Here is a 13,277-nt window from a genome sequence, read left to right on the forward strand (position 1 = left end):
ACACACACTAGAATGGGACAAGCTTAAGTTATACGACAAAGTTTTAAATCAAATACATCACTTTCAAATAAATCAAAGCTAGCGTTGTTCTCCATAGTAGTTACCAGCAGGAAGCCACACACTCAATCTAAGGAATTGAAGAAAAGTCCAGAACCCAGGTCATACTCCAGCTGGGCTACCCTTGTACCTTCTCTCAGGCCAACAACCAAATGAAGCCAGGAATAACAGGCTTTAGCAACAGGAAATGCAATGTCAGTGGGAACCAAAGCTAAGGGATAGGGAAAATAGAGCAGAGGAAAACATCTTAGAAACTTATCATTGCAAAGTAGAGGAAGAAACTAGAAAAGCAGCCAAAGATTTTACCTTTTTTTCTCCCTCAATGTCCTGATGAGGTTCCAGAAGAGTAGAGAGGGTGAACTCCTCAAAACTGCCTTGTTACTTACCATCTCAAAAACCTACCATCAACCATACTCAAACTGAATGCCTGGGCTCCATTCTGACCAGCAAATCTAAATCCATATTATTCTTGGATACAATCTCCCCTCTTCTGTGGTCAGGTTTATCTCTTGGATGTTCTCAAAACGTACACAAAAGGCTACAGTATAGTAAAAACTTGGGTAAAAGTGTGATGCTATGTGGCTTTGTTTACAATGGAACTTCTCTAAACAAGTTTCATCAGGAAAAATCTACTTCACATAGGGTTCTAATTGTTATTGTCAGAGCTGTTTGAACCAGAGCAACTTCATCTTGAACAGGGGCTGGGTAAAATGAGACTGAGACCTACTGGACTGCATTCCCAGGAGGTTAGGCATTCTAAGTCACAGGATAGGACAGGAGGTCAGCACAAGATACATGCCATAAAGACTTTGCTGATAAAACAGGTTGCAGTAAAGCAACTAAAACCCACCAAAACCAAGATGGTGAGGAGACTGACCTCTGGTCGTCAGATGTGAGATTTGTTTCTGTGCTCAGAGCCTGTATATACTCCGTGCATTTATACATACCCTATCTGTTCAAAGCAGAAATTTAAGTTAGCTCAACTTAACCTATAGGACAATCCAGCTTTGTTCTGTATTTACCAATCTTCCTTTGATTTTTCACATAGTAGGTAGCTGAAAAACGAGACAATGGTCACAAGCATTTGGTTTACTTGGTAGTTTTATAGAAACTTGTAAATTCATAAGTTGGCATTCAAATATTAATCATTCTTTGAGTTTGAAGAGAATATGCCAAGTTTGCCAAGTATCCTATGAACCTAGATGGGTCCAGCACCAAAGTCTTAGATTATAAAAGACAACAGGCATTGGAACTAGGCAAGCAATAGAGGAATAACCACTGAGGCTCAGATGAAACAGTCTTCAGCAGTGTCATTTCAAACCCAAATATAGGAGGGAGGCCTCACAAAAAACTCTTTTCCAGATGGCTGGGAAATCTTTGCCCTGGGGTACAACAGGCTGATTTCAGCAGCTTGTGGTGATAAAATAGATACAATTCAAGCAAATATTCTACTAAGGGAGGTTGAGAAGGGGGCGGGAGGAGGAGAGGGAGTGTCTGCCAGACTTGGTAAGGAGGGTTGACTTCCTCCCAACCAAGGTCTTTAGATAGTTAAGGGGTTAAGAATTTTTTAAAAAAAGTCTAAGCTAAAGAATCAATGGGATAGCAGGGGCAGGATGAGAGAGTTAATAAATTAAAAGCAAGAATGTTTCAATCTATTTGCATTACAAATAGAACGGAATGCAGCTAAATATTCCTCAAAAAGGTGGGAATTTGACCTGGCCTTGGATGGAGTACTTGAAGCACAAAAACTCCCTCTGGTTCTCTTTTGGGAACCAGGATAAAAGCCTCTCCCACAAGTCTGTAGCTAGGCCAACTAAGGAGAGGAAAGCAGCATTTCAAGATAACGCAATGTGAAATATTACCAAGTTTATGGCAGGGATTCTTTCATTTCTCCTTTGGCCTAGTGACTACAACCATACTTGGGGCCTTGCTTTCTGAATGACAGGTACAGAAGACAACTACATTTTTCCCTTTGAAACATGGGTAGTCTTTGAGTGAAGAGCAGTATGATCCATAGACATTGCTTATGCTTTAAAAACCTGTTCTTTGCAAATCTGTGGATATTCACTAAGTCTATAATAGTTGAAAGCAGAAACCAATTTCAGAAACCCTAAACATTCTCAACATAAGCTCAAATACAGCTGAATATCTTACCTTGAGAACCAAGGCTGAAGCGATGAATCAAAAAGGAGAGACTCAGACAATTTTAGAACAAAACAGGTATATTTCTATTAGACTACCTGATACAGAAGATAGTGTGGTATGGATGGATAGTATGAATGACAAATAATACAAATATATTTTATTTGAAATAAACAAAAATGCATACACAGCTCAATGGGTCACCTGGAAACAAACTGTTGCTTGACTGTATTACTGAGCAGAAACAAAACAGAAGCACAAACACCTTTCTTTTTTGACATGTATCTGGAGATAGGTAGGAAGACACTACTTGGTTTTTTAAAAAACTGACCTTCCCTTAAGGCCTGGTCATAGAAGTGTAAACAATGTAAATGAATCCACCATTACCAGTTGTCATATCATATCTATGTCACCTGTGTATTCTGAGATTACACACATACCTGCCAATATACCTGGGAAAGGTTATTTTATCACAGTTACACTTGAGTTCTTGGCAGGCAGGACTGAGGAAGAGTAATTTGAAATAAGTTTTACATCCTATTTAGAAGAAATCACTAGTATTTCCTTAAATAACAGGTTACAATAGAAAGATACTGCCTGGAAGTTATCCTTTTCACTTTGGTTCATTTTTAGTTTTTGTTTATGATTTACATAGCTGTTTAATTCATTTGCTTATAGTACAATCCTGCCATAAAGTATTAAAGCACAAGATACCTATTATTCCTTCAACATCTGCATTTTTCAAGTTTTATACTCTACATCCACAGTACGTCAGCAGTTCTTGAATGTTTAAAAAAATAAATGGGTAAAATGCTTCTAAAAATGCAGATGTCTATAACTACAATGGTACTAAGATGGGAGGGAGACAATGAGAGAAGGGATAAAAGCAACATGTTCATGTGCAGGGAATGTGGTTCAAGTCTTTGGATTTAAAAACAAGTTCCCCAGAGAAGCTGGCACTTCCTTTGCCCTCCAAAAAGGACCTGAAAAGTCCCAATCCAAACTTTGGAAAATTACAGTTATGAGATGCAGTAAATGATGATCAAAGCAGTCAGAGGGAGAAGGATGAATGTGTCTTCCATTTAGCTAGAGATTGTAGCATAGCCTCTTTAGGTGTTGGTGGATCAGTAAAAACCACTGAAGTACCAGAAGTGCTTGGAAGGATAGGGGTAGAAAGTAATGACCATAATACCTTGTCTAAATCAGTAGCAGGCTTCATGGCTAGGAAACTTTAGTAAAATGTTATTAGGATAGATCGCTCTCTCACCAACATTAAATGTGGTAGAATTAACCAAAAAAAAAAAAAAAAAAAAAAAAAAAAAAAAAAAAAGGAAAAAAAAAAGATTTACACGTAGATATAGCAATAACAGAAAATTACAAGGCAGAAAACACAAAAGAATCAAGATAACGCTACAGGTTCAACAGTATTTCATGAGGCTAGAAAACCGGTTAACTTTGAAAGCCCTAGCAAAATATCACTCTTGTTTATAAATCACTTATTTATCATAGGACCACACGTTGAATCCTTGTCTTTCCACATACTGAAGAATCCTACATTCAGCCTTTAAGCATTCTGCATTTCTTTGCCAATCTTGTAGCTGAGTATCTTGTTCCAGTCGATTTTGGTGCGGGTAACTGGAAGCTGCCGGCGCAAGGCCTTGAATGTGGTATCTGACATTGTTTGATAGTTTTCACTAATTGCTGTCTGCAACAGATAATTGAAGATGAGTTGCTTGAACAGAAATGGAGCTGGTTGTGAACAGAAAAGTAATGCTATAGTCAAAGGATATGCTTGAGTCCCCTATGAAGGACAGACAGGATATATTATTTTCAGTGAGCTCCTCTCCAATCTCTGAATTTGGTCAAGTTCACCTATATTATTTCTTAAGTGAGAGCTACAGTCCCAAGCAATCCTCAAACCCTGACTGTAAGCAGAATGCCAACTTGGAAGGTCTGCAAAGTCTCCACATTTAGTAAAACTAAAGAGCATATATATTTATATTAAAGGACACAGGCCTAACAAAATATGTTAACAGCAAAATAATAAGATAGTAGAACTAGGAAAATTAGCTCCAAATCTTCTTACCTGATACTCATTTTCTGCATTCTCTATGATTTTAATAAACTCCTTGGCAGTTTGGGCTTCATTCTAATGGAAGAAGGAAGAGGGGGAAAATCAGATTTTTTTTAATGTGTAAGCAGTAAGATCCTGAAAAGTAAGTCCATTTTAACTAACATTTGTATAACAATTTCTAGTTTACCAAGCATTCCCATGCCCACTACCCTCCTTTGATTCTCACAACTCTACGGGAGACTATGTTATAATCTTAACCCCCATTTTGCAGATGAGAAAACAGAATCCTCTTAAGCAACTTGACCAGAATTATACAGCTTTTGAATGATAAAGATGGGATCTGAAATTAGGTCTTCACCAAAAAAACCCATGCTCTTTCCACTCTACCACAGTATGCCCAAAAGACATCATCAAGTCTTGAAACCTTGACGCCTTGAAAATATTTCTGGTTTAAAATGGTATGAACAATGCCCTTGGACACATCAGTCATATACATAAGCTCACATATGCCTTTATTTGCCACTTATGATGTTAAACTAGCCAATCACATTTTGTACTACGTGGTTCAAGTATAAAATGAAATGAATCTCCCTCTTCCTGTTACCATTAAGTACAACAGAATTAAAGGGAAGAGGGTAGGATTTAATGTCTAGAGCAGCAGTCCTGAGACAGACGATGAGGTCAAAACTATTTTCTACTTTCATAATAATACTAACACAAAGTTATTTGCCTGTTTCACTTTCACTCTGCAATGTGTGTATGATGTAATTTCCTAGAAACTACATGATGTGTGATGACTTTATCACTGTGAGGGATAATGAAAGGTATGAAGCAGAGGCCGGGTGCAGTGGCTCATGTCTGTAATCCCAGCACTTTGGGAGGCCGAGGCAGGTGAGGTCAGTAGTTCAAGACAAGCCTGGTCAACATGGTGAAACCCTGTCTCTACTAAAAATACAAAAATTAGCTGGGCGTGGTGGCAGATGCCTGTAATCCCAGCTACTCAGGAGCCTGAGGCAGGAGAATCACTTGAACCTGGGAGGTGGTGGCTGCAGTGAGCCAAGATAGCGCTCCAGCTTGGGCAACAAGAGTGAAACTTCATCTCAAAAAACAAACAAATAAAAAACAACTAATATCACAATAAAATCAGCCATCTTTTAATAAACCAGACATTACACAATTTGTGAAGACAAAGACTAATGCCATTCTTCCCACTATTTTTTTTTCTTTTGATTTGGAAAATATATTCACAGAGATGTTACTTATTAACAAGTAATGGGTTTGTTATCATTAGTTTTAATTAAGTAATATTTTTAACACTTCTTAGTTTTCTTTCTTTCTTTCTGAGACAGGGTTTCACTCTGTCACCCAGGCTGGAGTGTAGTGGCACGATCTTGGCTTACTGCACCCTCAACCTTCCTGGGCTCAGGTGATCCTCCCACCACAGCCTCCCAAGTAGCTGGGACTACAGGCACTCAGCTGAGTTTTACATTTTTTTGTAGAGACGGGGTTTCACCGTATTGCTCAGGCTGGTCTTGAACTCCTGGGCTCAAGCTTTCACCTGCCTCGGCCTCCCAAAGGGCTGGGATTATAGGTGTGAGCCACCACTCCCGGCCAACACTTCTCAGCTTTAATTTTTAGTGAGGTAAACATTGATAGATATAACACATAAACAAAAACTCTTTGGGGGTACTCAATAACTTCTAAGAACTTAAAGAAGTAATGAGACTATCAAAGAAATACAAGAACAAATCATGTCTCTTCTTTCAAGGTATAGAACACAATAGTGGCCAGGCACGGTGGCTCACACCTATAATCCCAGTACTTTGGGAGGCTGAGGCAGGAGGATCACTTCAGTCTAGGAGTTTGAGACCAGCCTGGGCAACATAGAGACCTCATCTCTACCAAAAATAGAGAAATTAGCTGGGCATGGTGGCATACACCTGTGCTCCCAGCTACTTGGGAGGCTGAGGTGGGAGGATCGCTTGAGCCTGGGAGCTTGAGGCTGCAGTGAGCTGTGATCATGTCCTTCCTTGCACTCCAGCCTGGGCAACAGAGTGAGTTCCCATCTCAAGTAAAATGACAACACCAAACCACAAAACATTCTAATTGAATACTCCTAAAAATGTTTTTCTCTAATGATATAAATGCAGCCCTATAGGATGCGGTTTGGTAAACTTTCCTTGCTCTTGGTATTTATTGATTGAAGGTATTGCTGTCCTTGAGTGACTATTACAATTGAGAGACAGAGACTAAGAAGGACATTTGTCTAAAGCCATAATCAATATTTTGAGTCAAAAACTGTGAACTAATATATGCTGGTTGGTGGTAAGAGGCACTAACAGACGTGGCCAAAATCAAAACATTAAAAGCAAACTGAATTTCTACTGGCAGAATCAGCACTCAGGATCAAAACTAATTTTTTAAAGAAAGATGAGACATGAGTAAGACAGACACTAAATATTCCATACTCACTGAAACAGTTAGTGAATCCTGTACATCTTTATGACTAACCAACTGAACATTGCCATCTTCATAATAGTGAACCTGTGTGAGACAATGTATGAATCTTTTTAGGGGAAGTTCATAGAGAAACCTGCTACTTAGGACACAAATCCATGCTTTAAGCTATCTTTAAGTTGATGAGCCTTTTTACCAATTCTGAACAAATAATTAATATAAGCAATGGTAATTCACAATGGTGGTTAATTAATTCACAGAACACTTAAGTTTAAGAATGCTTTTTCCTTAGCAGGGAAAACTGATTATTAAGTTCAACAAACATTTATTACATGCTTTTCACATTCTAAGCACTGTGCTAGGCATTGTGAATACAAAGGTAAATAAGATCCCACTCTTAACAATATTAAAATAATTAAAGTCATTAAACATTAGTTTTTCTCTGTGAAAACCAAGGAGTTTCAATGGATCCTAATACCTAATATTTGGCACATTTCTCCATATACATTATCATCAATATTGGTAAGCAGAACTGACCAGGTACAGGAAAAGTCTCATTGAGGTGTTAAAGACAGGACAGAAAAACAAATATTTTATTGGTAAATCAGATATTTTTAAAAAGATAGAAGTAGTTCTGAATATGTAAGGTAAAGTGAAGTGCCAGGCTGGAGTGCACTAACCATACTGAAATGGCTATCATGAATAAGAAATTTGACAGTTAGAAAAGTAGTAAAAATTTCAGCTGCATAAAGACTTCAGCTGCGTAAAGACTTCACTATTACTTATATTCCCTCATTCAATCTTTTTTTTCTTTTTGAGAGTCTTGTTCTTGTCACCCAGGCTGGAGTGCAATGGCACGATCTCGGCTCACTGCAACCTCCGTCTCCCAGGTTTAAGTGATTCTCCTGAGTAGCTGGGATTACAGGCTCCCGAGTAGCTGGGATTACAGGCACCCGCAACCAAGCCTGGCTAACTTTTGTAATTTTAGTAGAGACTGGGTTTCACCATGTTGGCCAGGTTGGTCTTGAACTCTTGACCTCGTGATCCGCCCACCTCGGCCTCCCAAAAGTGCTGGGATTACAGTCATGAGCCACTGAGCTAGGCCACCTCATTTAATCTTTACAGAAACTCTCATGAGATGAGGACTACAACTAACCCTATTTTATAGCTGAGGAAACTGAAACTTGCCTTGAAGCGGTTATTAAACAATAACTTATTCATGTTCACACACCTAATAAGAGGAGAAGCTAGGATTTGAATTAGGTCCAATTCCAGAGCTATACAACATATGTAGTACTTCCCAATGCTATGTTTTGTCAAAAAGTTAGAAATTCCTTGATCTGGGGAGAAATAGTGTCTCAGCAGGGGCTTACTCTTTGTGGATATCATTAGAAGGGCATAACTAACAGCCAAGCTTCATCTAGGCAGAAACCTATTTGCAACAAAAAGACTTCCCTGGACAACATAAACCCCCTACATATCCTTGTTTAAAGGACAAAAACAAGTATCTTTTTTTTTTTTTTTGAGACAGCGTCGTGCTCTGTCACCCAGGCTGGAGCACAGTGGCCGATCTCGGCTCACTGCAACCTCCGCCTCCTGGGTTAAAGCAATTCTCCTGCCTCAGCCTCCTGCATAGCTGGGTCTACAGGCGCATGCCACCATGGCCAGCTAATTTTTGCAGTTTTAATAGAGATGGGGTTTCACCGTGTTGGCCAGGATGGTCTCAATCTCTTGACCTCATGATCCCCATGCCTTTGCTTCCCAAAGTGCTGGGATTACAGGCGTGAGCCACCGTGCCTGGCAAATATCTTCTTTAATGAGGACAAACAGCTGGCTCTATCCAGATGGGCAAGAGAAGCTAGACTTTCCATACCCTCTCTAAACCCTGAAATTTTACCTTTTGGCTTTCTAAGAGGTTAAAGAAGAAAAGACAATATAAGAATCCACTGAGAACAGGCATGGTGGCTCACATATTTAATCCCAGCACTTTGGGAGGTCGAGGAGGGCAGATCACTTGAGGTCAGGAGTTCGAGACCAGCCTGACCAACATGGTGAAATCCCTTCTCTACTAAAAATACACAAAAAAATTAGGCGGGTATGGTGGCGGGTGCCTGTAATCCCAGCTACTTGGGAGGCTGAGGCAGGAGAATCACTTGAACCCAGGAGGCAGAGGCTGCAGTGAGCTGAGACTGCGCCACTGCACTCCAGCCTGGGCAACAGAGCTAGACTAGAATCCACTGGAGACAAGATGAAAATCCACTGGAAAAGAAGGGTGATAATAAGAACCACTAATACTTACATGTAAAATCAGAATAGCAAAGATGTGGGCAAAAAGACTGGGCTCAATGATGATGACATATAAAGGTTAAAATCCCAATAGATAAGAATATTAAAATACAAGTAGGTCACAATCAAATATCAGTTTTGTTTTTTTTCATTAAAAAACTAGAGGTTCAGGGACTGAAAAGAACATTCAGAAGGGGAATGAGCCGGGTGCAGTGGCTCACAAATGTAATCCCAGCACTTTGGGAGGCCAAGGTGGGCAGATCACGAGGTCAGGAGATCAAGATCATCCTGGCTAACACAGTGAAACCCGGTCTCTACTAAAAATACAAAAAATTAGCCCGGCGTGGTGACATGCGCCTGTACTCCCCACTACTTGGGTGACTGAGGCAGGAGAATTGCTTGAACCCAGGGGGTGGAGGTTGCAATGAGCCAAGATCGCGCCACTGCACTCCAGCCTGGCGACAGAGCAAGACTCCATCTCAAACAAAACAAAACGAAAACAAAAAGGGGGCAGGGTGGGGGATGAGTACAAACAGGATGGGAGATATTTAAAAAAAAAAAATCAGAGATCTGGCCATAGAAGAAACAAGAACTTCTATTTCTCAGAACTTGTCTAAAGAGAGGAGGTATGCAGAGCACATTCTTTTTGTTCAAGAATAAAAACTATACAATTAGTCTGAACTTCTGTTATATTTCTTAATTAGGACATGGAAAGGAATATAGGGTAAGGTCAATAAGCCTCACTGCTATGATCTCAATGAAAAATTCTAGGGCTGGGCGTGGTGGCTCACACCTGTAATCCCAGCACTTTGGGAAGCCAAGACAGGCAGATCACGAGGTAAGGAGTTCAAGACCAGCCTGGCTAACACAGTAAAACCCCGTCTCTACTAAAAATACAAAAAATTAGCCAGGCGTGGTGGCGGGCACCTGTGGTACCAGCTACTCAGGAGGCTGAGGCAGGAGAATGGCGTGAACCCAGGAGGCGGAGCTTGCAGTGAGCCGAGATCCCACCACTGCACTCTTGCTTGGGCGACAGAGCGAGACTCCGTCTTTAAAAAAAAAAAAAAAAAAGGAAAAAAGAAAAATTCTAAAAAATATTAATTTCATTACCTAATACACTAATGATATTATAATTTTTAGAAATTAACCCAGCCTGGGCAATACAGTGAGACCCCGACTCTACAAAAAATAAAAACAGTTGGCCAGGTGCAGTGGCGTGTGCTTGTAGCACCAGGTACTTGGGAGGATGAGGTGGGAGGATCATTCAGTTGAGGAATTCGAGGTTGCAGTGAGCTAGGAAAGCACCACTGCACTCCAGCCTAGGTGATACAGCGAGACACACCGTTTCAAGAAAGAAATTAAGCTCAAAACTTACGTGTTCTAAGACCTTTTCTAGGTCTCATCTGCTAACATGAAAATGGTTCAATTAACTAATACATATTTCAACATGACTGTCATCAACATAAATCCTCAGAAATTATTGCCTTCTCAGAACGATGCTTTTGCCTATAGACTAGCCTGAAAGGCTAAATATCTTCATGACTTTTCCAAGTAATTCTCACTCCAAAATTTAAAAGATATGTAAATGAAATAAGCCTTCCCCGAAAGTGTGATCAATTTGTGCTTAAAAAGGTTTAAATGTGGGTCTGTACACTGGGCTGTATTTTGAATCTTACCATAAATTATCACCCTTTGTGATGTGTGCTCTTATTTTATAGGTTTGCACTGGCAAAGTTAAAATACAAATGGCTGTTTCCATCTAGAAACAAAGTAAAATTTATTTACACAAAATTTACAGTAAGCTTCTACAATGCTGATACCATGGTTCCAGGAAGTTAATGCTGATGCCACAGTTACAAGAGGTCTAGAGCGTTAGGCTACTAAGATATTTGGTTAACAGAAACAGAACAGTATGCTGCCTTAGGCTGCACCTTCCCAGAAGCAGACCCCAAGACAAAGATTAGAGGAAAAGTAGTTTATTTGGGAGCAAATCTCACAAAGCTATAGTAGGGGACAGAAGAAGTGAGACACAGAAGGGAAGGAAGCCTTACAGGTACATTTATGAGCAGGTTACAGCTGTGGGTACTGGGCTCTGGAAGACTAAATAGAACATGCTTCAGAGTTGTCCTACTTGAGGAAGCTGTCATATTTATCTACCAACTCTTACACATCACTGAGGGCTGCTCCCAGAGCTGTGAACTCAACACCAGCCTGTCTCACCTGAGTTGGGCAAGCTCCTATGGCCAGGAGCTACTTGTTGCAGGAAGCTATAGGTATATATAAAAAGAGGAGATTTACTTTTACAGAATTTATTACCTATGCACTTGATTAAATTAGAGCATTAAAAAAGACAACCCTTGGCTGGGCGCAGTGGCTCACCTGAAGTCAGGAGTTCAAGACCAGCCTGGCCAACATAGTGAAATCCTGCCTCTACTAAAAATACAAAAATTAGCTGGGCATGGTGGTGCGTGCCTGTAATCCCAGCTACTTGGGAGGCTGAGGCAGGAGAATTGCTTAAACCCAGGAGGTAGAGGTTGCAGTCAGCCAAGATCGTACACTGCACTCTAGGCTGGGTGACAGAGCGAGACTCCTCCTCCTCCTCAAAAAAAAAAAAAAAAAAAAAAAAAAAAAGACAACTCTTGGTAATTGTTGTTGAAGCACAGCTTAACACAATATAATACAGGTACAATTAGGTACTGATCTTCTCAGTCACCTGTACCTATTCTGACCTTAGAGTTAGTGAAGCTTAAATATTAAATCACCCTAAATTTAGAAAGTCAAACCTCTGCTAGGATATTAAACTTCAACCCAGATAGGCATCAAATGAGTTAACAGCTATCTTATTCAGCTGCCTGTCTACCCTGACATCAGCATTAGAAATCTACTTCTGGGCAAGATGCAGTGGCTCACGCCTGTAATCCCAGAAATTTGGGAGGCCGAGGCGGGTGGATCACCTGAGGTCAGGAGATTGAGACCAGCCTGACCAACATGAAGAAACCCCGCCTGCACTAAAAATAGAGAATTAGCCGGGCGTGGTGGCACATGCCTGTAATCCCAGCTACTTGGGAGGCCAAGGCAGGAGAATCACTTGAACCCAGGAGCCAGAGGTTGCAAAGAGCCGAGATCACGCCATTGCACCTCTAGCCTGGGCAATAAGAGCAAAACTCCGTCTCAAAAATCAATCAATCAATCAATCAATCAATCAATCAATCAATCTACTTCTGCTTGGCTATTTATATTCCAAAACACCTGCCATTCTCTCTAGTTATAATTTTTAGAAATTAACCCAGCCTGGGCTGAGAAGTGGAGGTTGCAGTTAGCTGAGATCATGTGACTGCACTCCAGTCTGGGTGATGGAGACCATCCCAAAAAATAAAAATTATTATTATTATTATTAATTTTAATTCTTTCCTAAAACTGCTGTTTGATAATTCCTAGATATATCTCATGTTACCTTTAAAGGAAAAATAACAATAACCATGTTGCCATATACTCTACATACTATCCTTTATCAACTCAGAATAGCTCTCTCTGTTTACTACCCCAAGAAGGAGGCTTCTATTTCTATTCACTACCATCAGTCTCCCTTTGCATCTACATATACTTGGTCCTTATTTAATACCAGAGCAACTTGCACATGTTTTAAAGATGTGAAGTTTTAAGTCTATAAATATGTTGGAATCTCACCTGAATCTTAAGCACTCCAACCACCTGGGCTGTAGGTGGTGTGATGGTGAACTTCCACTCTGATCTCCAACGACCATTCCTATTAAAACACACACACACAACATTGCAGAATTAGCAATAAGCACAAGAAAGAAGTGATTTGCCACTGAGGTACAGACGTTGGGAAAGAGGGGTGCAAAAAAAGAAAAAAAAAAAAAAGAGAGAGAAACTGTCATTTCCAGTTTGGCAAACCCAAAGCTCTGTCTACTCAAATAAAAGTCTGAATCTAAGTGGCCTGACCATAAGCCTTTTCTAAGTTATTTTGACTTTCATTTTTCCTTTTTTCCCTCGAAATGGAAAACCATGCCTATTCTGCTCATGGGAGGCTCTTCCAAAATCAGATGAATAGGCTGCTGAGTTATGCAATTAACTCAAGTAGCATTAACCCTAAGCCAAGTAAAACTCAGATTTTCAACAGGGCACTTTACTAATCACTTGTTCTCACTCAAAGTAAGAGTAACTTTTAAAGGAAAATATAATTATAAAACCCAGAACTGTAAGGAATCTTAATCTCTCATTTACAGATAGAAAACTG

The 13,277-nt window shown here is 40.0% G+C and overlaps 1 protein-coding gene across 3 annotated transcripts in view; it reads right to left on the reverse strand.

The window, feature by feature from the left end:
* Positions 1–2,261: 2,261 nt before the first annotated feature.
* The window catches only part of CAPZA1 (capping actin protein of muscle Z-line subunit alpha 1), a 49,004-nt gene continuing 37,988 nt past the window's right edge, over positions 2,262–13,277 (reverse strand). For 2 of the 3 annotated variants that reach the window (XM_005542336.5, XM_065547747.2), the window contains 4 exons: positions 12,704–12,782; positions 6,746–6,817; positions 4,286–4,348; positions 2,262–3,904 (listed from right to left, as the gene is read on the reverse strand). In XM_005542336.5, the coding sequence (XP_005542393.1) occupies positions 3,764–3,904; positions 4,286–4,348; positions 6,746–6,817; positions 12,704–12,782 (355 nt within the window). In that variant the 3' untranslated portion in view covers positions 2,262–3,763. The remainder of the gene's footprint in view (positions 3,905–4,285; positions 4,349–6,745; positions 6,818–12,703; positions 12,783–13,277) is intronic. The other variant, XM_045385196.3, reaches the window with a different exon arrangement.

The sequence above is a fragment of the Macaca fascicularis genome, chromosome 1 (genome assembly GCF_037993035.2).
Source record: "Macaca fascicularis isolate 582-1 chromosome 1, T2T-MFA8v1.1".
Classification (NCBI taxonomy): Eukaryota; Metazoa; Chordata; class Mammalia; order Primates; family Cercopithecidae; genus Macaca; species Macaca fascicularis.